Genomic DNA, 26098 nt, shown 5'->3' with positions numbered 1-26098 from the left:
GGAGTCCAGATTCTGCCTGAGTCTCCTTTGTGGGTGGCAGAAACCCAAGTAGTTGGGCGATCATCTTCTTCCTCCCAGGCAAATATATAGGAGGCTGGAGAGGAAGTGGAAGCAGGACTTGACCCCAGGAACTCAGATACAGGATGTGGTATCCCAAGCACTGATTTACCCAGTTGCACAATGGCTGCCCCTGACGTTACTTTGAATTGAATAAAAGTAACAGTACCGAAATAGATGATTTATATTCTTAAAACTTAAATTAGTATTTGTGCATGTAAGAAGGATATCATAATTCCAAACTGAGAAATAACGTTCAGATCTGAATGGTAGATAGTATGCAATTTATATTTGGAATGAGTACATTCAATAGTCCTATTAACTAAAAGTGTCTTAAAAATGGTGAAACTACAGGAATTTTCCATTTTAAATACACCAACAGATTTTCATGTTTTAGTCTTCTTCCTAAAGCTACTGCCGACCAAAAAATTGCCAAACACTGAATTCAGTTGTTAGACTGGTCAGCAAGGTCAGGCGGCGCTGCCCCTTTTCTGCTTAGTGAGTATCCCTTAGGGATAATGAGGGCCATACTTAAAACAGAAGTAAAGAGAGTTTTCATGAACACACAGGGATATTCCAACTTCCTGAGTATGGTATTGGCCTGTTCCTATCTGAAAACCAAAATCACATTACTATAGGTCTGCCAGAAGAAATGACTAAGTAAAAAGTTTGAAAAGTATCTGGGAAACACTATGCAATTACCTCAACTTATTATTTCGTTATCTTCATAGCAAATCACTGCTTCATTACAAGGCGCTATGGGTTAGAACTTACCTGCTGAAAATATTCCTTGGAGGGAGCAGCAGAGGAATAACGGTGTTACTCAAGCATTCACAAAGGGGGCAAAGGAATTCTCCATTTTCTACATCATAGCTCGTATGTAAGCGTAACCTCTGTTGCCTTCGCTGTTCTTTAGCTTGAACGGAATCAAAATACCTTTACAATTAGAGAACATGAGGTATCAAAACAGACGGCAATTTATTTCAACAAGAGTCACAAGCTTCAATGTTTTAAATAATTTGTTTTCACAGATACTTCAGAGATGAAAATATTAAAATGAGCAGAATTATTTGGGCACTGGCACTATTGATTTTTGAGTCATTTTAATAATAAAAATGGATTCAGAGTTGTAAAGCAGGAAAAAAGAAACTGCCTTGCAAATAAGCATTCACAGAGAAGCAATGGGATTTCCTGGTGCCACTGCTGTCTGGCCACTTCCCCAGGGTGTTGGCTACTTGTTGGGGGCAGTTCAGGGAAGTCAGTGGGAACAGTGCTACAATGATGGCACTGATGTAGAACAAGTTCAGGGTTACCACATCTGAGCATCAGATGTGAGCCATTACAATCTTGGGAAGTAACAAAGTAAGCTTCAGAATCAAGAGCTGTTGACCATGGACCTGAAGGAAGACAGCATTATCCTTCCAGGGTCTATCCCACTGAAAAAATCCCCTTTTTGATTCAGTTTGTTCATAAATACAGATCCTCTTCTTTCTTTTGGAGGAATAAAGGGGAGACTGTGATACAAAGCTACACTAAAAATACATTTGACATACTAATTTCTTTCTTTCTTTCTTTTTTTTTTTGACAGGCAGAGTGGATAGTGAGAGAGAGAGAGAAAGGTCTTCCTTTTTGCTGCTGGTTCACCCTCCAATGGCCGCTGCGGCCGGCGCACCACGCTGATCCGAAGCCAGGAGCCAGGTGCTTCTCCTGGTCTCCCATGTGGGTGCAGGGCCCAAGGACTTGGGCCATCCTCCACTGCTTTCCCGGGCCATAGCAGAAAGCTGGCCAGGAAGAGGGGCAACCGGGACAGAATCCGGTGCCCCAACTGGGACTAGAACCCGGTGTGCCAGTGCTGCAAGGCGGAGGATTAGCCTGTTAAGCCACGGCGCTGGCCTGACATACTAATTTCTAAGCTACTCTTTTACATCTATGACAAAGCAAATCAATTTTAGCTGTTACTTATTAGAAACGATATGGAACATTTTCTTTAGGTCTTTTTTCCTTTTTCTAGAGTTTCCTTTATTATTATTATTATTTCCTAGGTATTTCCTTTATTTAAAAATTCAATTTTGAGTTCAGGTAAGCTTCTCTCGACTAATATTAAGAATATAAATTACCTTTGCCAACAATGAGCATGCATAACGTGCCCACAGCTGCCAGTGTGCGTTCCACAAGACAGGTCGGGGTGCATGAATAATGGATCATATTTTTCTGCATTGTAAAACAAATAAAAAACAATACAAAACAAACAAGTATTTAATTTTCCTATAATAAGTGTGTAACTTATTGTGAGATTCTTGACAAGAACTTGTAAACTCAAACTGAGATTTTTATCATCCTGAACGTAGTAACAAGGGTCGGTGCTGTGGCATAGTGGGTAAAGCCACCGCCTGCAGCACCAGCATCCCATAAAGGCACCAGGTTGAGTCCTGGCTGCTCCACTTCATTTTTTATTTTATTTATTTGAAAGACATAGTTACAGAGAGAGGTAGAGACAGAGAGAGAGGTCTTCCATCTGCTGGTTCACTCCCCAGATGGTCACACGGCTGGAGCTGTGCCAATCTGAAGCCAGGAGCCATGAGCTTCTTCCGGGTCACTGTGAGGATGCAGGGGCCCAAGGACTTGGGCCATCTTCTACTGCTATCCCAGGCCATAGCAGAGAGCTGGATCGGAAGAGGAGCAGCCAGGACTAGAACCGGCGCCCATATGAGATGCCGGTGCTTCAGGCCAGGGCTTTAACCCGCTGTGCCACATTGCCGGCCCCTACTCCACTTCTGATCCAGCTCTCTGCTATGGCCTGGGAAAGCAGTAGAAGATGGTCCAAGTGCTTGGGCCCTTGCATCCACGTGGGAGACATGGAAGAAGCTTCTGGCTCCTGGCTTCAGACTGGTCTAGCTCCGGCCATTGTGGCCATTTGGGGAGTGAACCAGATGATAGAAGACCTCTCTCTCTGCCTCTGCCCCTATGTAACTCTGCTTTTCAAATAAATAAGTAAATCTTTAAATATATATATATATATATATATAAAAGAACAGTAACTAAACATCTCTGAATTGGAAACTAACACTGCAACTCGGTTTTTAGCTATATCCAATTTTTTTTTTTTTTTTTTTTTGACAGGCAGAGCGGATAGTGAGAGAGACAGAGAGAAAGGTCTTCCTTTTTGCCGTTGGTTCACCCTCCAATGGCCGCCGCGGCCGGCGCACCGCGCTGATCTGAAGCCAGGAGCTAGTGCTTCTCTCAGTCTCCCATGCGGGTGCAGGGCCCAAGCACTTGGGCCATCCTCCACTGCACTCCCGGGCCATAGCAGAGAACTGGCCTGGAAGAGGGGCAACCGGGATAGAATCCGGTGCCCCAACCGGGACTAGAACCCGGTGTGCCGGCGCCGCAAGGCGGAGGATTAGCCTGTTAAGCCATGGCGCCGGCCTATATCCAATTTTTTAAACGTTTCATACTCAGGGCATTGGGACAGTCCAATTCCCTCCATTATGCCCTGATGCCCTGAGACCAAGGTAAGAGGGATAGTCTTGCTTGGTCACAATGACCTGTGATAATAACAAAACAGATGTTTAGTCATTTATGAGTATCTCCTAGAAGGGTCAGTGTAAAGACATTCGGGCAGAGAACAACCACCTCACTGCACCACAGCCAGAGTGACCACAGAGTACCTAAGCCCATACCAGCCCAGACAGGGAAAAGAAAGTGACTCAGTCTTCCATCTGGTGCTAGTTTGTATACTCATAGGAGATGAAAACTGGAGACAAACAACTCCTGACTTGTTTGAGAAATTTTTTCAATTCTCTACATAAATTAATATAATCTTAGAAATTCTATGACACTGCTTCTCACACAGGGAACTCAAATCACTGTTCTCAGGACATTCCACTCTGGCTCTATCTATGAGACAAGATATTACTGCTGTTTTAGTGTGCCAACCAGTTGTCAGGACTTTACAAGTATGCTGAAGGATGGAAAGACTACTGGTTAAAAGAGCTTTTCACTGGATCCCTGTTCCTTCTCAGGCTGTGTCAGACATGCTATTTAACCTTCTGGAGTCAGATGGGGAATTCCTGCCTACGTTACTCGCCAAAGATGCCACCATGCCTATGGAGGCATTATTAGACTAACAAAATCTCTAATTCCAACTACACTAACCAACAGTCATTACTAACAGGGAGGATGAAGATTTAGCCATAACTTACCTGGATCCTGAATGAATTTATTTCTGTTTTTTGACAATACGGTTGATCTTTGAACAAATGCTGCCAAGACCATTGCACTGTCTTCCACTTTAACTTCTTGCTCCTCTTGACACAATATACAGGTAACAAACTGTCTTTGTTCAGAGATCTGAGTTTTTGCAGGCCCCAATGCTATAAGTGTCTTATCTGAAACCACAGGGCTGCAAAAAAGGTTATGAAATTAATGAGCCTAAGAAGTTTCTATGTAACCAAAAAATAGAGTCTGTTGTGTACATAGTTAATACATGATTCTGATTTTTAAAAGGTTAATTCTTCTTGCCAGAGGCCACAAAATATACCTGCCAGTTCTATTAAATTACTTTAGGAGCAAAAGTGTATTTACAAGGGAGTGTATTTACAGTTGAGAATTACTGATTAAGAGATTTTAATATCTTTTTTTTTTTTTTTTTTTTTTTTACCCATTATCAAGAACAGCAGAGGAAGAGGCATCCAGTTCTAACGTCTGCTGAAAGAGCTCTTTGTTCTCGTCAATGAAATGCCGCTGCATCTCAGACATCTGGGCCATGATCTTCTCTCGACGCAGTCTAGCAATCTCAGCTTTTCTCTTCCTTTCTGCTTTGTCTTTGTCTCTTGAACTCTGAAATTATACTTCATTAAATTAGAACTTCTCAATGCTATGGGCATTTTTTTCTAAAGCAGAAATATATTTATTATAAATATTAATTAAAAATTATTCTACAATCTCATCTATTTAAATAAGAGAAAACACTTAATTAATCTAACCTGTTTTAAAAAAAAGCAGACCAAATAAGTTATTACAACAAATAAGGATAAAGAGTAGCACATTTCTTGGCATTTAAATGTTTGTGAATAATACCAACTACCAACTTATTAGAGGTAGGTTTACTTTTGTTCACAGTAAACTTTCTTTTCTTTTTTTTTTTTAAAGATTTTATTTATTTATTTGAGAGGTAGAGTTACAGACAGTGAGAGAGAGAGGGAGAGACAGAGAGAAAGGTCTTCCTTCCATTGGTTCACCCCCCAAATGGCCACTAAGGCCGGTGCACTGCGCTGATCCGAAGCCAGGAGCCAGGTGCTTCCTCCTGGTCTCCCATGTGGGTGCAGGGCCCAAGCACTTGGGCCATCCTCCACTGCCCTCCCGGGCCACAGCAGAGAGCTGGACTGGAGGAGGAGCAACCGGGACTAGAACTGGTGCCCATAGAGGATGCCGGTGCCACAGGTGGAGGATTAACCTAGTGAGCCATGGCGCCAGCCCCTCACAGTAAACTTTCTACAGTTTCCCAGTATCACACTTTATTTCTCATACCTCTTCCATTATGGTTCCCTCTGTCTCAGCCACAGGACTGGTGGAAGAACTCTCCCTGATCTTCTTAATAGCATTAAAAGTCTATGGCGAAAAGTGAAACATTATCACAAAATACAAATAACAAATGCCTAATGTTTTTCACAAAAAGCAGAGTGATGCAGAGCATCTTACCTTTAATATCCACCTAATCATGTCTTTATGGACTTCTAGGTAGGGTGCATTTTGCAGTGTTTCCAGCATGGCCAAGATGCTAGGAGAGTTGTTTGGTGCTTCACCAGGTTCTAAGTCAGAAAAATAAAAGGTACAACAACAGCTAACACTTCATGGTGCTTGCTCCTCTGCACAAGAAGGTAAATGCAGTCGCTGAGAACATCGGTAGCCCGACATTTTATTATAGCTCTACTTGCTAGAGATCTTTAATGCTTCTGCAGAATGTGACATGTTTATATTTTACAAAGAAGTCATTAACAACTAGAATTCTTTAAGTATTCAAAATCAACTTCTTATACCAAATGATTATTTTAACATAGCCTCTAGAAAAATTAAATAGAGATAGCTTTAAAATTTGAAAGTCTGGTCTCTTCACAAACATGGTTTCAGTTAAAAAACAAACAAAAAACAACCCAAACCCCAAAAAAACCCACCTAGCTAAGTAAGTAAAGGAATTAAGATTATGGGGGTGCACATATAAATTAAATAGATCTATTTGTTTTGAGCTTTTTAACAAAAACTAGATTCAAAATAAATTTTCCCAAGAATTTATTGTATCTTTTTTGGATATAAAAAGTCAACTCCATGTTCTCAAAATTACATGTAATTCAATATGAACCAATTCAGCTTACAGTCAGAAACATCCAATTTTAATGTTCTTGATTAAAGTGCTGCCATTCTTACAAAATGTTCCTCTTTGTAAAGTGGGGCAAGGGACTGAATTATGTGATTGTCAATATTTTCCCAAATCTAAAGTTCTAAGGTACGTGTCGGGGATGTGACTCTTGATAAGAGAGAAGTTTCTTTGAAAAAATATACATAGTGTGTCTTAACCATAAAATACTGAAAGAGAAGTCAGTAACACACAGAGAAAATGACTGAGAAAATGAGAACCTGACAGTGATGAGTGAATGCAATTAGGAAATTTTCTATGTGACTATCCTTAAGTGAAAATGTGAGAAAGAAGGCACAAAAGACACATCCCCAGGGAGAATCCTGGTGGACAAAGGAGTACGGGAAGATGGGAACCAGAGAAAGAGTCTTCAGTGGGGGAAGGCAGTTTTCCATCTGACTCCCACTTACATAGGATGAGGGCAAAAAGGGAAATCAGAAATCTAGCAGCAATGGGACTACTTCCTCCCCATTCTACAACCTACTATTCCCTCAGTCATCATTACATAGAAGCAGTGGCAGTGAACAGTTAGAGAAATAATCCACGTCACTCCAGGGATCCACAAACTCCTATTACAACACATCAATCCATGTAAAAACACCTCAGCAAATGGCTGCTTGCAGCTTTGGTGCAGGGATGAAGCTGGGCACCTGTAGCGCCAGAATGCAAGGTGCCGTTCAATACTAACGAGGCTGGGAGAAAAGACTCAGTTCAGAAGCCAATGAATGGATTCCACTGATCAAAACTGGCATAATCTGAGCATCAAAAGAAATAATGATAGTTGACTACAAAGCACTGAACAATTAAAAAAAATTTAAACCCTGAACAACAACAAAAAGATCCAAAGTTGCCACCATTTCAGGTAACCATTAGCCCAACTGCTTATTCTGAAAATTAATAGTACTTCACTTCTTAAAGGATGTCTATAACAACAGTTCAAAAGAGTGTGTGAAGGCTGCAAAATACTCTTAAATCTTGGATAGCAGGTATATGGATATTTATTGTACAACTTTTTTTTTAAACCTTTTATTTAATGAATACACTTTTCATAGGTACAACTTTAGGAATACAATGATTTTTCCCCCATATCCATCCTCTCTCTGCCACTCCTGTCCTACCTCCTACTCCCTCTCGCATACCATTCTTCAAGTTCATTTTTAAATTAACTTTATATACAGAAGACTAACTCTATACTAAGTAAAGATTTCAACAGTTTGCACACATACACACACATAATGTAAAAAGTACTGTTTGAAAACAAGTTTTGCAGTTAATTCTCATAGTACAACTCAGTAATAAGGACAGAGGTCCTACATGGGGAGTAAATGCACAGTGACTTCTGTTGTTAATTTAATAATTAACACTCTTATTTTTTTATTTTATTTTTATTTATTTGACAGAGTTAGACAGTGAGATAGAGAGACAGAGACAAAGGTCTTCCCTCCATTGGTTCACCCCTCAAATGGCCGCTACAGCTGGAGCTATGCTGATCTGAAGCCAGGAGCCAGGTGCCTCCTTCTGGTCTCCCACGCGGGTGCAGGTGCCCAAGCACTTGGGCCATCCTGCACTGCCTTCCCAGGTCACAGCAAAGAGCTGGACTGGAAGAGGAGCAATCGGGACTAGAACCTGGTGTCCATATGGGATGCCGGCACTGCAGGCGGAGGATTAGTCAAGTGAGCCATGGCACCGGCCCCTAACACTCCTATTTATGATCTCAGTGATGACCCGAGGCTCTTGCCATGAGCTGCTACAGCGATGGAAGCCTTTTGTGACAGTTTTTAGACAAGGCCATAAGCAAAGTGGAAGTTCTCGTCTCCCATCAGAGAAAAGTATATTGTACAACTCTTTCAACTTTCCATATGATGTTTGAAACTTTTAAAGCATTCCCCTGGTCTTCTTTTTTCTTTATTTTTTTAAGATTTTATTTATTTATTTTGAAAGGTAGAGTTACAGACAGAGAAAAAGGTTTCCATCTGCTGGTTTACTCCCCAAATGGCTGCAAAGGCCGGAGCTGGGCCAATCCAAAGCCAGGAGCCAGGAGCTTCTTCCGGGTCTCCCATGGGGGTGGAGGGGCCCAAGGACTTGGGCCATCTTCTACTGCTTTCTCAGGCATTAGCAGGGAGCTGGATCAGAAGTGCAGCAGCCAGGACATGAACGGGCACCCAGATGGGATGCTGGCACCACAGGCAGAGGCTTGGCCTACTATGCCACAGTGCTGGGCCCCTCCCAGGCCTTCTACGTAAAGCTTTACTTTGTATAAAATGATATTCTAATCCCCTATGACTGATTAAAAACATATTTTTAGAGTCAGAAAGACAAATGCTCCACTCCTCAAATGCCTTTAGCAGTCAGGGTTGGGCCAGATCAAAGACAAGAGCCAGGAATTAAATTCAGTTCTCTCACATGGGCTCCACGGCACCGGCCGCTGGCTCGCTCTCTCTGTGTAACTCTATCTTTCAAAAAAAAAAAAAAAAAAAAAAAAAAAAAAAAAAAAAAAAGATATTGTAGAATTTAACTGTGGCCGGCGCAATGGCTCAGCAGGCTAATCCTCCGCCTTGCGGCGCCGGCACACCGGGTTCTAGTCCCGGTCTGGGTGCTGGATTCTCTCCCGGTTGCCCCTCTTCCAGGCCAGCTCTCTGCTGTGGCCCGGGAGTGCAGGGGAGGATGGCCCAAGTGCTTGGGCCCTGCACCCCATAGGAGACCAGGACTTAATCCCTGGAGCCATCATCTGCTGTCTCTCAGGAAGCTGGAATCAGGAGTGGAGCTAGGACTTGAACCCAGGCACTCTGATATGAGATATGGGCCTTCTAAGCGGTGTGTTAAGCACTAGGCCAAATGTTGAACCTCTTCTTGTTTTTAATACTGCAGAATTTTATTTTCATAAGATAATAGCAAAAATTTAAAAATGAAATTCTGATGGTATACTTTTTGTTTTAAAAGTATATTGTAGGGACCCATGCTATGGCAAAGTGGGTAAAGCCGCCACCTGTGGTGCCGGCATCCCATATGGGCACTGGTTTGAGTCCTGGATGCTCCATTTCCAATCCAGCTCTCTGCTGTGGCCTGGGAAAGCAGTAGAAGATGGCCCAAGTGCTTGGGTCCTTTCACCCTCATAGGAGACCTGGAAGAAGCTCCTGGCTCCTGGCTTCAGATCGGCACAGCTCTAGGTGTTGCGGCCATTTGGGGAGTGAAGCAGCGCATGGAAGTCTTTTCTCTTCTCTCTGGCTCTCTCTCTTTTTTTTTTTTGGAGAGGCAGAGTTATAGACAGTGAGAGACAGAGAGAAAGGTCTTCCTTCCCATTGGTTCACTCCCCAAATGGCCGCTACAGCCAGCGCTGCACCGATCCGAAGCCAGGAGACAGATGCTTGTTCCTGGTCTCCCATGCAGGTGCAGGGGCCCAAGCACCTGGGCCATCCTCCACTGCCCTCCTGGGCCGCTGCAGAGAGCTGGACTGGAAGTGGAGCAACCGGGACTAGAACCGGTGCCCATATGGGATGCTGGCACCGCAGGTGGAGGACTAACCAAGTGAGCCATGGTGCCGGCCGCTGGCTCGCTCTCTCTATGTAACTCTATCTTTCAAATAAAAAAAAAAAAAGGATATTGTAGAATTTAATTGTGGCCGGCGCCATGGCTCAGCAGGCTAATCCTCCGCCTTGCAGCGCCGGCACACGGGGTTCTAGTCCCAGTCGGGGTACTGGATTCTCTCCCGGTTGCCCCTCTTCCAGGCCAGCTCTCTGCTATGACCCTGGAGTGCAGGGGAGGATGGCCCAAGTGCTTGGGCCCTGCACCCCATAGGAGACCAGGATAAGCACCTGGCTCCTGCCTTGGGATCAGCGTGGTGCGTCGGTCGCAGTGCGCTGGCCGCGGCGGCCATTGGAGGGTGAACCAACGGCAAAAAGGAAGACCTTTCTCTCTGTCTCTCTCTCACTGTCCACTCTGCTGTCAAAAAAAAAAAAAAAAAAAAAAAAAAAAAAAAAAAAAAAGAATTTAATTGTATGTATGTGTTATTCCCATTAAAAACTAAGAACTCCTCATGATTTCTTGATTTTTTCTGGCACATTCTATATACTACAGGATAAGCCTTTGCCACAGTGGTTAAGATACTGACTAGGACCCCACATCCCATATCAGAGTTCCTAGTTTTGAATTCTGGCTCTGTCTGCTCCTGATTCCAGCTTTCTATTCATTTGCACTCTGAGAGGAAGCAGGTAGTTGGTTCGCCACCACCATGTGGATTGAGTTTCTAGGTCCTGGGTATTTGGGGAGTGAACCAGTAGATGGGCATTCTCTGTCTCTCAAAAAAAAAAAAAAAAAAAAACTACAAAAGTTTATGTATTTTAATTAGTATAGCCCTAAGTACTTTTATATAAATATATCAGGATTAATATAGTACCTTTCATACACAGATTAATACATATGGCCTCAAATATCTGACTTCACTATTATCCACTTAGAACCAATATGATCAAATAAAAAAGGTTCTCAATGGATTATCTGAAATCACTTATATCTTGAGTTAGGTTTAGTAAAAAGCATATACATACTTGAAATCTTCTGGGTGAAGGTAAATGTTACTACATGCTCTTCCATGGCATTTTCTAAATGCTGCTTTTCTTCTTGTAGTGCCATTCCAATTAAATGTAACACCTCAAATAAAATGTTTTATAATTTTTAGTAAAAAAGTACATATTTTATAAGAAATAAAGTAATTTATTTACTATTTAAAAAATTAAACTATGAAAGACTAAATGCAACCAAAAATAATTTAAAGTACTGATTTTAATAAATTCACACACTGATGTTCATTTCTAATAAAGGATTTTCGGCAAGGAAAACAAAATTTTCTAATTTAAAGAGGAAGGGTCTTCCACTTTAATTTCTTTGGGTAAGCTAAAACTACCTCCGATGTGACTAGCAACTCATCTGTGGTGTGCTTTGCAGTTTTAGTCCATCCCTACACCTTAGTCTTAAAATTCCTTACTCAACTTCTAAGAAAGTATCTTAACTATCTTGAATCTACTTGCATGCTCACTTCTCTTATCTTACTCCCTAATTTTTGAAGGACATACTTGTGTGGTGTGCCTGTATCTTTCTTTCCATGGGGGCAACTGTGGCTGTCAGAAACTGGGAAACACCAGCCAGCCTGAATGACTAAAGCTAATGTGTACGTAAGTTAAGTACTGTTCCTTCCTTTCTTCTCCATCATTCCCCACACATCTTTCGCTCACATACACTGACAGTCTCTAGTGCACCACAATTCCATGCTCTTACATTTAAAACATAAGGTTATAAGTGGGAGGGGGGGTGCAAGTGTACACACACCTTAGCCAATGCGACAGTTGCGCCTGCTGAGACAATCCAAAGAATGGTAAGCTTTGGAGGACGGCTTGCCTTCATCTGAATCCTGGCTCTCCTGCTTTCAAGCTATATTCCCTCAGGGAACCCCTCTGAGCCTATGTCATCATCTATAACATAGAAAAAAACAGCTTCCCTCCAGAGTTCTGAGGATCACAAGTACTGTACGTGAAGTGCCCAGCACAGAGTGGGCAGTAGATTAATCATTGTTATGATGTCACTTATTACTTAACATAGGAAGTTAACTGAGCCTCACTGAAACTTGGCTTTCTCACCTATATGATGGAAAAAGTTGTATCTGTTCATAGGAATGCTGTGTAAATTCAATGAGATAATGTAAGAATGACTTAACATTAAACCTATAAGGTAAAATACAAACAAGCTACTCAATTTGGCACTGATTAGCTAGCTGTAGGACCATAAGTCTCCAAGTCTTAATTTCTCTAATTGCAAAGTATGGATATTTATGTACTCTAGTTTTTTAAATTTTTTTGAGAGAATTAATCGAGAAACATATGTGAAGGATAAAAAAAATTATCCAATACCACAGTACTTAATGTACAAAGATGAGGGCCATTCTGAGAGAGACAGATTAGTCAATGGAACCAAGATAATCACAAACATATGGTGTTAAAAAAAATCTGTCCGATACTCATTTTCATTGTCAGACAAAAAAGCAGTAATGATATACCTAATTTCAAACAATACATTTTTCTTCTAATTTTTCTGTGTATAGATACTGACAAGAGTATTTTAGCTTTTACTGAAAACACACTAAAATCCAAAGGCATGTCTTCAAACCTACCCTTTGCAGCATGGATTCTGACCAGGCATATCCATTATGTTCCACAGCCCACTGCAGGATTGTTCTCATGATGCACAACAGGACATCTGACTGCAAAATGTTAACCAGACTTGCAAACAAAGGGCAGAACGGAGGCAAAACTGGAGGGGGAAGTGCTGCAAATAAAGTTGTTATTGGTTGCTTTTGTAGAATGTGCTGAAAAAGACCGCCTTTTTGTTAGACACTTTTTGATGGTCTTCACTCAAAGAATGCTCATTAATATGCATCTGAAGCCATATTTTATAGTCTCAGTCCAGCAGGATGCAGCAGAAGAGCTACCTAAATAGCAGCAGTAGAAGGAAAGCCTTTCTTTCCCCTAAAAATGTCTTCAGATCTGAGAGAAACCATTAACCCAGAGGTGACTCAGTACAGACTATTTCTACATTAACATACTCATTATTCCTTTGAATGTTCACTTGGAAAGCTTATTATTTAAATCTTTCATTCTACCAAGGACAGTCATCATAGGTAATAGACAACAATGTCAAACAAGTGAATTTTGTGGAAAGCAAAAATAAAAGTACCTGTATCTTCTCTATTTTGTCTTTTCAATTTCCGCTGAGCTTCTTCTGCCTGATAAAAAGAAAGTAATTTGGGCAGGGAGTTAGCAATGCAAAGCAACTTAGTATCCAAAATCAGTGACCTAAGTCCTCGTGGCTGTATTATCTTCTGATTTTGATTCTCAGTGTTATAGCCTCCCCTCCCAATTCTGATATATCAAGGTTAATTTTTTCCCATTAAAAGAATCTCAAAATGAATTCTTTGTTGCTTTAAAATACAAAGGAAATATGCACAAACCAAAACCAAAAAATTTGTAAGGTCTGAGCTGGTTCTATATGTTTCAAAAACAAAACCTTCATGTTTAAATTCTGTTTAATGTTATTTATGGGAAACGTGTTTTTAGTGAAGACTGATACAAGGCAAAATTTAACTACCCAAGAATGATTTGGAAAACTATCTAAATCTCTATGGAAAAAGCATGTTAATTGGTACTAATTCTGAAGTGTGTATATAAAGTGGATTACGAGGTTGAAAATTTATCCTCAAAAGCCAATAAAATAAAATTACATGTGTATGTATGTAATTATATACAAAACACTGGGAGGGGGCAGTTGACCCAACATTTCAGGTGGTGGTATTCTATTCATACTCTACCTTTTAAAATATTTTCCAAGCTTCCTACAATGAAAATGTATCCTTCTTCAATCTGAAAAGCCATAAAACTTTTCCCTGCCGTACTTTTAATTTCCACAATTACCTTGGACTGCTCTGCCCTTGAAAAGTGATAGAAATACAAATTGAACTCTTTGGCACATTCTGGTTTCAGTTCGTACATGCCTCGTCCTGTTAATCCAGGTTTCCTAGGAAAGAAAGGCCCTTAGACTATAATTACTGGTCAAATACTAATTCATGAGACAGTTTTAGATACTAGCATAAGAAAGAACTCTCGCATATTGCCTGTGGGCATGAAGCTGAAACTCATGTTCTGTGAGTGAATTTGGCAATCTAAAACCAAGCTTTGTGTGCATGTATTTTATCCAGCACATCTACTTTGAATTTATTCTAACTGGACAACTGAATGTGATGGACACAGATACGGCAACAATATAAACAATCAAACACTATTCTGTATTTTGACATGTAAAGATACTTGTGATGACTTCTATTGACTGCAAAAAGCAGGTACAATATTGGGGTTTAGAGAATTTTCCTAAACAAATTACAAAACCCAGAAGTCAAATAGGAAAGATTTTTCAAAACATTTTTGTGAAAAAAAAATCACAGAGCTAAGAACCAGACAAGAAGAAAGTACCTGCAATATATTTACTAAAATAAGAATATCTCTAATATACAAAAAAAGCACACATGACACAGTAAGACAGGGATAACCACAAAGAAAAATGCATGAAAGGATGAATGAATATAAATGGCTAAAAAAGTAAGAGAAAACATTCAAGTTCACTGGTAGTTAAAGTAATACAAATTAAAACAGGGTAACATTTTCCACTCATATAATGTGTGGAAACTAAGACTGTACATATCAGAGTGTTGGCAAAGCTATAGGGTACTCTCATACACTCCCCCAAGTGGAAATGTAAATTGCTGATATTTTTTGGAAGGTAATTTGGGTGTATTAAAATGCCTTCCTTTTGATCTATCCAAGAAATACTTCCACATTTGAAAATATTGAAGTGGGGGTGCGAGTTTGACCCTGGTTGAGACACATTCCGTATCAGGGTGCCTGGGTCTGATTCTAGCTTCCTAGCAATGCAGACCCTGGGAAGCGGTGGTGAAGGCTCAAGTACTGGGTCCCCTGCCACCCATGTGTGAGACCCTGACTGAGTTTTTGGCTCTGAGTTTTAACCCAGTCCTGCCATGGCCACTGTAGATTGAGTGGAGTGAACCACAGATAGGTGCTCTGTCTGTCTGCCTCTGCCTCTCAAAAAAGAAAGAGAGGAAGGATAGAAGGAAAGAAACACGTGTCAGTGATATATGCACCATGCTGTTCAACCCTAGTTTACAGTAGAGAAAATCTGGAGGTCAAATATTCACCACTAGGGAAGAGGTTAAGTATATTGCAGTACAGTACTGGACTGCAAAGAACTGAAGCAAGGAATGAAGTGGGCCATTATGTACTGATAAGGCAAGTTTTAAGTAAAAATAAATAAATCCCCCAAAGATACGAACATAAAGAAAAAGCTCATTACATTTAATTTAAAAATGTTACAGAACAGTAAATATAAAATGAACCCATTTTTGTTCAAGTATGTATCTTCCTAGCCCCTTATACACAGGTCGATACAAGCACTTACAAGTTTAGCAAAAAAAGTTCAGAGAGACACACATCGAAGTACAACAGAAGGCACCTGAGTGGCTGGACTGTGGGTGATTTCTTTTTTACTTCACATCTTTCTGTGCTTTTCTCTAAAAGTACAGATTGTCTTCATAATCAGCAAAGATAAAGATACAGCCACTGAGGTGGGGACTAAGGAAAAAAGCAGTACTGAGAAAATGCCTCAACAGCTTCTGGGGAAAGCTTATTGACTGGGGAATCACACAGGACCCCAGAACAGGCAGAAGCCACCCCCCACTTAGGTGGCACGTTCACATGGAAACAAAGAGAGTAATTTTAAGAACCTGCAATGCATTAGATCATTGCTTAGGTTAACTTCTATTACTTGGAACCATCAGCTATGAACAGCTGTTTTGAGTGCTATGAAAACTCTCACAATGCTTTTTTTCATCTGCTGAGTGCAGGGGTAGACCATAAAGTGAACGTCAGTGAGCAATCGAATTCGGAACTACAACTTGAAAATGTTTGTTCATACTCTGAAAGCAACAACTTCACTCTCAGTTCCGCCAAAGGGAACGTTCTAACAAAGATGAGTGTAATTAAAAACTAAACAAGACAGAGGATGAAGTAATAGGAAGTAAACTCACTTGAAATGGGCAACTGCTTCGATTACACCCTCCATGCCAGTTTCCTTGTTCTCCTGAAAGTACAGGAAACACATGTGCTTCAAGTTAATAGTAACAAGTGCTAGCATTCTGGGCACTGTGCATTGAACCCTCCCAGCAATCCTATGAGGTGGATGTTTTCATTATTACAGTTGTAGATTCCACAGAAAGTATAATGAGTAATATGCAATTAGGTACACTTACTTGTTAAGAAGACATTCATTTAAATCGATATAATTTTTTTGAAAAGCAACTACCATATGGAATCAAAACGTTTTCAAAAGGAATTAAAAGAGAACATAAAGTATACAAAACATAAAAATATTTTATGTAAAATATTTGTAATATTTTGTAAAGTTACACTAATTTCTTATCTATTTTCAATAAAAAAACACTTCCCAAATGACATCCTACTCATGGTAACAAGTAACAGAACTTCTTTACAGTTGCCACCACTTTAGGCACATGCCACTTTAAAAATGCTGTTCTGAATTTGATTCTTTCTTAAAGTCTAGGTTTAATTATACATTGCTTCTTCATCTAACTCAAGATTCATTTCCTTCCTTAAAAAGTACTAGATATTTAGTGACATTAGTAAATTATTATTTATTGCTTTTTAAAGTTGCTAATGGTAATACAGACCGATGGGTTTTTCAGAAGTCCTTATCTTCCAGATCAGAATTTCTCAATCTCAGCACTACTGACCTTGATACTATGTTTGCTGTGAGGGGTTGTCCTGGGCATTTGCAGGTTCCCTGGCCTCTGCCCACTAGATACCAGTAGCACCCACAGCCTGTCCCGAGTAGTGATGTTGCCAAATGTCCTCTAAGGGACAAAAGCACCCCTAGTTGAGAATCACTGGTTTAGATACATACAGTCTTAGTTCAAGATCAGATGGTAAATCTAAGATTTTTGACAAAACAATTCAGTGAGATGTAGAGGTTAGTCATCGGGAATATAGATGAGACAAGATTTACCACCTGTTGAAGCTGGTGATGTGCTTATTCCTACTATGTTTTCTATTTTCTATTTCTGTGTTTTTTTTTGACAGGCAGAGTTAGACAGTGAGAGAGAGAGAGACAGAGAGAAAGGTCTTCCTTTTTCCATTGGTTCACCTCCCACGTGGCCACTATGGCCGGCGCGCTGCGCTGATCTGAAGCCAGGAGCTAGGTGCTTCCTCCTGGTCTCCCATGCGGGTGCAGGGCCCAAGGACCTGGGCCATCCTCCACTTTACTCCCAGGCCACAGCAGAGAGCTGGACTGGAAGAGGAGCAACTGGGACAGAATCCGGCGCCCGGACTAGAACCCGGTGTGCCGGTGCCGCAGGCGGAGGATTAGCCTATTGAGCCGCAGTGCCGGCCAGGTATTTGTTTTTAGAACAAGTAAAAAAATTAAAGTATTACTATGCAACAAGGACAAGGCACATTAACATTCCAGAAGAACAAATGCTAAGGTTCAAAGTGCTTTTTTTTTTTTAATATTTATCTGAAAGGCAGAGTGACAGAGAATGAGGGAAAGAGAGATTGTCTATTTGCTGCTTCACTCCCCAAATGGCTGCAAACCAGATCCCAAAGTTCCATCTGGGTCTCCCAGACGGGTAGCAGGGGCCCAAGCACTCTGAGCCATCTTGTGCTGCTTTCCTAGGTGCATTATCAAGGAGCTGGATTGGAAGTAGAGCAGCTGGGACTCAAACTGGCACTCACATGAGATATCAGCATTGAGGGTACTGTGCCACAACACTGGCCACACGGTCTAAAGATTTTGATACGTGTTTCAAAATTTGGGAGAATGTTTTGAAAAGCTTTAATGAAGATAAAATCCTTTATCAACTATAAGTATTAAATTTCTGCAAAGAATCATGGCTGAAAAAAGAGGTGATTGATGCACTTAGGGGCCTGGGAGGAAAAATAGCTGCAATTCATGAAAGTTCTTGTGACTTTTATTTTACATTCACTAAAATGAGATAATGGTTCATTATTAAGGAGTCTTTGGATGCTTGGGAAGGAAAAACTTCATGAAAATTACTTAACATAGGTGAACAGGTATTTCTTACCTTCCTCAATATAGTAGGTTATAAAGGGCTATCTATCCCCATGGTAAGTTTGTACGAAAGACCCTGTAATGCCTCTTCCTTTATAATGAATACAAAAATCCAGCTCTAAGGCTTACTTTATTTTCAGCGCCTTTTTTTTCAAGGCTTTATCACAGAAGATTCTATTCCAATTCTGCTTTCGACTGCTAATGTTTAGTCTTCTCTTTTCTAATTAAAATAAGTTACTGGAGTTACATACATCTTAGAACCATCATTTTTACAACTGTGAGAAAGGTACTCGGAAGTAAATCTAGATATGTGATAGATAGGGAAGGATTTCTTTAAGTTTTTTATAAATGTAGGCACTTACATCTTCAGGGAGAGACTTCACCAATTCACTATGAGCCATGGGTTTGATGCTCAACTGATGGATAATCTCTCGCTTAATTTCATCTGTAGCATCTACCTGTCCAACTCCAGGACTGAATCTCTCTCCTGTTAAACATAAAGAAGTATAAACACACACATATTAAGAGAATCACAATATTTACATGGTACACGTAAACCCCAGGCAGCATGATAGAGTTCTCTAAGTCTCTCCACACAATGGGAAAGCAATGACTGATCTTGCAACAACAGAGGGAGAGAGCAGCTCCTGACCATCCTCCTGAGCCTCTGTCTCAACAGATGAGTGCAGGCCTTAGGCCGTGGAGACAGCGTTGCTTGCTGTGTTGGAAGGGTGGCTCAGAGGGCTGAGAAGGGAGTCACTGAAGTCAAGGAACCACTCTCACTCCCTCGTCCTGGCAGTGGCAAGGAGGGAGAGCTTTCCTCCCCCACCTGCACCGAACTTCCTCACTGCTGTGACCTCCTGAAAGCAGCCAGACGCTTCTGCGCTGAGGCCTGTAGAGGGTCTGAAATAGTAGGGGTGGTGGGAGAAGACAAGGGATAAAAGGATATCTAAAAATATTAATTTCAGGCTGGCACCGTGGCTTAACAGGCTAATCCTCCGCCTTGCGGTGCCGGTACACTGGGTTCTAGTCCCGGTCGGGGCACCGATCCTGTCCCGGTTGCCCCTCTTCCAGGCCAGCTCTCTGCTGTGGCCCGGGAAGGCAGTGGAGGATGGCCCAAGTGCTTGGGCCCTGCACCCCATGGGAGACCAGGATAAGCACCTGGCTCCTGCCATCGGAACAGCGCGGTGCGCCGGCTGCAGTGCGCCTACCGCGGCGGCCATTGGACGGTGAACCAATGGCAAAACGGAAGACCTTTCTCTCTGTCTCCCTCTACTGTCCACTCTGTAAAAAAAAAATTAATTTCAGGGAATGAGAAATTGAAACTAAAATTACAGGGAATAAGAAATGAAATCTGTATCTATTTCCTATAGGTCTCCAATAATTTGGAATTATTATATTCCAGGTCAAGCAGACAATTTTGCACCACAAAACTATGGAGAGAAATGGAGAGAAACACAGCTAAAATATATGAAAGGGCTTCACAAAGTTTGTGGAAAAAGGATTTAAAAGACTATTTTGGTACAAAAATTTTTTGAAATCCATGTTTAGTTTATTCCTATGTGTTTTCCAAGAATCATTGAAGAGCCCTTGTAACATTTAATAGCTTCTAAATATCCTATTCCTTGCTAGCTAATGTTGACCCCCCCCCTTTTTTTTTCACAAATATATATAGCATTCCAGCTTGTTCTACTTTAGTAACTGTATGTTCTCCTTTTTCCACAGCACCACAATACCGTTAGTCTCAACATTATAGTAACCAGTGGGGGAAAAAAGGATATTCCAATTCTCTTCCCTTAAAACTGAGTACACAGCCTCTCAAAACAAAAGAAACACAGTTCACAAATTTTAAACTATTTTGTACTATGAAATCAAACATAATTAACAAATGTCTCAGACAGTCTAAACTTACCAACAAGCATTATAATGAGGTATAGCATTTCTTCTATTAGAGTATTGTTTTGCTGAACAACATCCTATAACATGGGGGAGAGAGCAGATAAATTTCTGAGATAATAATATGCATGTTGCATTAACTCAGATGATCAACATATCCAGAAAGAATATAAGATACTTCTTTAGTGATCTGTTGTGGTCTCATAAAATATGTTCTTACCTTATGAGTGATCTCAGAACTAAATCTTTTCCCATAGTCTGGAGTACTGAAAATCTGATAAAGTTCAAAGCGACTGAGCATTATCATCAGGAAATGATTTGGATCCATCATGGAGACACCTGTCTTTTTTGTTTGTTGGAGACAAAGGGAAAAGAGAAAGGTTAAAAGGGCCATTAAATAATTAGTGAGAAATATTTGGGTTTGCACAACAGCAAATAGCTTACTTGGTTACCAATGCCAATAAAAGATGAAAACCTATTTAGTTTCAGTCCCTAATTCTGACAGCTGACAAGTGTGGACAGGACTCTAAACTGGTAAAACAAAACAAAAACACAAAGAAACAAACCCACAAAACCTAAGCTCACATATCAAAATAACACAGACTATGAGTTCTCTTCCTTTCAATGCTTTTAATTCAGTTTCAAAGTTTTATTTTAGGGTTCTTCGATCACTTTTTGAACATCAGTTAAGCTTCTGGTATTTTAATTTTTAAAGATTTTATTTATTTATTTTGAAAGTCAAAGTCAGAGTTACAGAGAGACAGGGTGAGAAAAAGAGAGAGAGAGAGAGAGAGAGAGAGAGAGAGAGAGAGACACTATCTTCCATTTGCTAGTTCACTCCCCAGATGACTGGAGAGAGAGAGAGAGAGACACTATCTTCCATTTGCTAGTTCACTCCCCAGATGACTGTAACTGCCAACATTGGGCCAGGTCTAAGCCAGGAGCCAGGAGCTTCATCTGGGTCTCCCATGTGGGTAGCAGGGGCCCAAACACCTGGGCCCTGTTCTGATGCTCTGATGCTGGCACTGCAGGCGGAGGATTAATCTACTGTGCCTCGGCGCCGGCCCCCCAGTTCTCCTTTAATACCATTTGTATAAACCCTAAAGCTACCTAGATTTTAATTTATTTTGAATTACTTTTCTTTTTTTGAAATTTACATTTCTTGATTTTATTTTTTGATAATTACCAAATCCATTCAGCAATAACATGGGAAGGATTAGAAAGTAACAAGTATTGTGCCAGGCAAAAGGGACAAAAAAACAAGATACAGCTGCTACGCTTGGGTTGAGGGGCTTGGAGGATGAAAAATAAAGAGGTCAGCAATCCAGGGTATGAGTGCAGTGGTAGGGATCAGTAGTAGCAGGCTAAGGGAGCTCACAAGAGGGATGCACAGCCATGCTTCAATGCTACTGTGTAAAGATTCCTGGAGAAAGTGACACTAAACACTGAGATACACAGAAAAGTAAGTTAGCTTGGTGAATGGAAAAGGAAGGGGTGGGTAATCCTGGGAGTAAAAAACAAATATGCAGGCTGGCGTCGCGGCTCACTAGGCTAATCTTCCGCCTGCGGCGCCGGCACACCGGGTTCTAGTCCCAGTTGCTCTTCTTCCAGTCCAGCTCTCTGCTGTGGCCCAGGAGTGCAGTGGAGGATGGCCCAAGTGCTTGGGCCCTGCACCGCATAGGAGACCAGGAGGAAGCACCTGGCTCCTGGCTTTGGATCAGTGCAGCGCGCCGGCCGTAGTGGCCACTTGGGGGATGAACCAGCGAAAGGAAGACCTTTGTCTCTCTCTCTCACTGTCGAACTCTGCCTGTCAAAAAAAAAAACAAAAAACCAAACCAAACAAACAAAAAAAAAACCCAACAAAAAAAACACAAACAACAACAACAAACCAAATATGCAGAGTTTAAGACTTAAGAGGGCACACAGCAGAAGCCAGGAACTGCAATGTAGTTAAGTACTGCAGGCCTGGACAATCAGGGTAAGGGGCTTAAAATTAGTCAGACAATGAACAAAGGTTGGCTTTCAGCTCTCTGAGTTAAACAGCTGGGTAGACTGTAAAATAATTCACCAAGGTAGAGAACCTAAGACAGGAAGAAGGCATGGGGGAAATACGAGGAGTTATTTTGAACTTGTTAAATCTGAGATGTGTCCAGGAAACCTAGATGGACATATGCTCCAGGCTGCTAGCCACACGAGTCTGGAGCCTAATAGAGAGAGCTAAGCTGGAATTATACTCAGATTTAGGAGCAGTCACAAGCAAATAACAAGAAGCAAAAGACTCCCCACAATCTTTAAGTTCAATGCTTTTAATTTATTACCTGAAGCATTATTATATCCTTGTCAAACATCTCTCGTCTGCATTTCACATTATGGTAGTAATAAATCTAAAAAAATAATTAATTATATAGGGTAAGTCGGTTTTTATTGGTGCAGTTTCCTCCTCTCCCTTTTCTTCCCCAAGAGCACATGGTTTGTACAAGTAAGAAAGTGTGTGTATGAGATCTGGTTTCCCGAACAGTTAACAACCATTTCAGCTATTAAAAATGTGGTTGGAGGAAGATCCATACCAAGCCTTAGAGAGGCTGAAAAATTAAAACACCAACTTCAGTGCTGTGCTAAAAGGATTTAACCTTTTAACTCAATTTAATTTAAATAGATGAAATCTGAAATCTGGATTTGTTTGCTATCCAACTATGCTCTAAAAAAAATTATTTCAAAAAAAAAACCAAGACCACCGTCATTCATTTCTACTTTGGATATTATTTCTGACAAACTATACATAAAGTTGGTCAAAACAAAACTTTTGGCCTAACATTACATTTACATTTTTAAACAATTTTAATACAGATACTCAACTTTCAAAGACAAGCTCCTTGAAAGCTACACAACCTTTACAGAAGCCAAAGAACAGAATGGAATCTCCCCATAGAACTAAAAACACATACCTGGTTGACTAGAGAGAATCCATTTCTTCTCCACATCCCAGCATGTACTTGGGCACATAACACAAGACATCTAAGAGGGTGTTCTATCAACATGGGTGGGCTAAGTTCACTCTAGGCATATAAAAAAATTTCCATAAAAACTCAGTGCTTTAAAGGTTAATTGATAGAGGTGGACATTTTTATAAAAAGTTAGAATCATTTTAAGATATGTTTGTGGGATGATTAACTTTACATGTCAACTTAGCTAAACTTCAGTACCCAGTTTATAATCACCATCAGTAGATACTGCTACAGGGGTATTTCTTAATATGTGACTAACACTGAAATCAGTAGACTCTGAGTAAAGCACATGACCATCCACACAGTGGGTGGGCTCCATTAGTTCAGCTGAAGGTCTTAACAGCAAAGACTCAAGTACCCAGAAGAAGGAATTCTGCCTCTGGGATTGCCTTTGTACTCAAGACTGCAACATCGACTTTCTCCAGGCTGGTGGTCTGCAGATTTCAGACTTGCCAGCACCCGGTAATCATGGGAGCCAATTCCTCAAAAATAAATCTCTCTATATATGTACATGCATCTTATTGGTTCTGTTTCTCAGAGAAACCCAGCCTAACAAAGTTTGTATCAAAGGGATTTAAAATACATGAATACAATAAATAGGCATGAGTACTACTTACCAGAGGTAGGAGCTCTGGAAATTTATATGCTACTTCACTTTTGCTTAATAACACATGTAAACCTGCATGGAAGAAAAAACAAAAGTATTTCTAAATAAAAACATTTAGGAAAAAAAACCCTAAGTATTCACTCAAGTTTATATGTAACTTTTTTTTTTCCATTGGGAATCTATCAGGTCACAAATGATGATACAAAATGGGGGCCAGCATCGTGGCCCAGCAGGTTAATCTGGTGTGAGTTCTGGACACTGCTTCTAAACCAGCTTCCTGATAATGCACCTGGGAAAGCAGTGGAAGATGGCCCAAGTGTCTGGGCCCCTGCCACCCAAACAGGAGGTCAGGATGGAATCCTGGCCCACACCCCGCTATTGCAGCCATCTGAGGAGTGAAACAGCAGATGGAAGATCTCTATCTCTGTCTCTACCTCTTTCTCTGTAGTTCTACCTTTCACATAAATGATCTTTTTCAAAAAAAGATAAAATGAACTATATCTATATATGAAGCTTTTTCAATAGTTATCCTCATGAATACCTATATTAAGGGCACACTTTGAGCTAGTTTTAATTCCAGGTACCACCATACATACACCATACATACACACACTGATGACATTTTTAGAAGTAAATGTTAGATGTACAAAACAATTCATGTATATATTATGCCAATTTTAACAGTCATATTTCAGGGTCCAGCATTGTGGCACAGAAGGTTATGTCACTGCCTGAGACGTTGGCATCCCATATTGAACCATTGGTTCAAGTCCCAGCTGCTCTGCTTCCAATCCAGCTCTTTGCTAATACGTCTGGAAAGTCAGTAGAAGGCCTAAGCACTTGGGATCCTGCTATCTTGGCTTTCAGCTTTGGCCCAGTGGGCTGTAACAGACATTTGGTGAGTGAACCAAAGATGGGAGCTCTCTCTATCTTTCAAGAGAGAAACTGGCTCTGATTCTGTTCTGATCTTAGCTTCAAATTAAATTCCCCAGAACTTACAGTTTAGGATCCAAAGCCTCTTTAGTTCCTTAACTCAAGGGGCTCTTTTACAGGGCAACCTTGGTTCATTATGAATGTGTCCTGCTTAGGTTGTTGCCTAGACAGAGAATGCTTTTTTTTTTTTTTTTTTTTTTGAAAGGCAGAGTGGACAGAGAGAGAGAGAGACAGAGAGAAAGGTCTTCCTTTGGATTGATTGCTTATAATCTAGCTAAGTAAACATATACAAAACAGAACATGAATAACTTGGAGCATAAACAGTAAATGCTGAGAACAGGCTATTAGAATGAGATTAGTAATGGTTCACCCTCCAATGGCCGCCGCAGCCGGCGTGCTGTGGCCGGCGCACCACGCTGATCTGAAGCCAGGAGCCAGGTGCTTAACCTGGCCTCCCATGTGGGTACAAGGCCCAAGGACTTGGGCCATCCTCCACGGCACTCCCGGGCCACAGCAGAGAGCTGGCCTGGAAGAAGGGCAACTGGGACAGAATCCGGTGCCCGGACCGGGACTACAACCCGGTGTGCCGGTGCCACAGGTGGATGATTAGCCTATTGAGCCACAGCACCGGCCCAGAGAATGCTTTTTACAGTCTTAATATATATTGGCCACCTACTCTAGCCTGGTAAGAGGCTTTCCATTACTAATCTCATTCTAATAGCCTGTTCTCAACATTTACTGTTTATGCTCCAAATTATTCATGTTTTGTTTTGTATATGTTTACTTAGCTAGATTATAAGCAATCAGTCCAAGGTTTATCAAATAGAGTGAGATAAATACTCCAAAATATCCACTAAACAGATCTGAGAGAGTTGAAGACCTGGGCAGAAGTTAGTACATTCTTAGATTCTGACTTTTTGCACTGTGGGTAACTATCAACATCAGTTCTTCTGCCCACACAGTAAGATTGTTAGAGGCAGAAGTGGGCAGTGGCTGAACCAGAAACAAATCTCACTTTCCTGCCTGCTAGTTTGATATTTTCCCACAACATCATGCTGTCAGTTGTCTATGCTGAGGATCAACAGTTTTCAGTTGAGCAAAACAAAAGTGGGCTTGAACAAATTATAGGAATAAGAAAGATTTGGGGCTGGTGCTGTGGTGTAGTAGATAAAGCCGCTGTCTGCAGTGCCGGCATTCCATATGGATGCCGGTTCGAGTCCCAGCTGCTCCACTTCTGATCTAGCTCTCTGCTATAGCCTGGGAAAGCAGTGGAAGATGAAGTCCTTGGGCCCCTGCACCTGAGTGGGAGAACTGGAAGATACTCCTGGCTCCTGATTTTGGATCGGCACAGTTCCAGCTGTTGCGGCAAATTGGGGAGTGAACTAACAGATGGAAGACCTCTCTCTTTCTCTCCCTACCTCTCTTTCTCTCTCTGTGTAACTCTGACTTTCAAATAAATAAATAAATCTTTAAAAAAAGAGAAAGATTTTT

The 26098-nt window shown here is 40.9% G+C and overlaps 1 protein-coding gene across 4 annotated transcripts in view; it reads right to left on the bottom strand.

Annotated features, from left to right (window-relative positions):
- Positions 1–26098, bottom strand: part of UBR2 (ubiquitin protein ligase E3 component n-recognin 2) — a 122799-nt gene that overhangs the window by 30323 nt on the left and 66378 nt on the right. For 2 of the 4 annotated variants that reach the window (XM_062186129.1, XM_062186128.1), the window contains exons 16-32: positions 23685–23746; positions 23008–23118; positions 22381–22446; positions 20283–20405; positions 20079–20142; positions 18529–18653; positions 16110–16162; positions 13927–14029; positions 13193–13241; positions 12630–12784; positions 11014–11116; positions 5758–5867; positions 5587–5667; positions 4718–4896; positions 4260–4459; positions 2175–2268; positions 832–993 (exon numbers count right to left, since the gene is read on the bottom strand). In XM_062186129.1, coding sequence (XP_062042113.1) covers positions 832–993; positions 2175–2268; positions 4260–4459; positions 4718–4896; positions 5587–5667; positions 5758–5867; positions 11014–11116; positions 12630–12784; positions 13193–13241; positions 13927–14029; positions 16110–16162; positions 18529–18653; positions 20079–20142; positions 20283–20405; positions 22381–22446; positions 23008–23118; positions 23685–23746 — 1840 coding nt within the window. Of the gene's footprint in view, positions 1–831; positions 994–2174; positions 2269–4259; positions 4460–4717; positions 4897–5586; positions 5668–5757; positions 5868–11013; positions 11117–11849; positions 11935–12629; positions 12785–13192; positions 13242–13926; positions 14030–16109; positions 16163–18528; positions 18654–20078; positions 20143–20282; positions 20406–22380; positions 22447–23007; positions 23119–23684; positions 23747–26098 lie in introns of those variants that run through there. The other 2 variants (XM_062186130.1, XM_062186131.1) reach the window with 2 other exon arrangements.

This window comes from Lepus europaeus, chromosome 3 (genome assembly GCF_033115175.1).
Source record: "Lepus europaeus isolate LE1 chromosome 3, mLepTim1.pri, whole genome shotgun sequence".
In the NCBI taxonomy this organism is placed as follows: Eukaryota; Metazoa; Chordata; class Mammalia; order Lagomorpha; family Leporidae; genus Lepus; species Lepus europaeus.
Note: the sequence above shows the minus strand (reverse complement) of the source record. Positions and strands in the feature narration are given on the sequence as shown.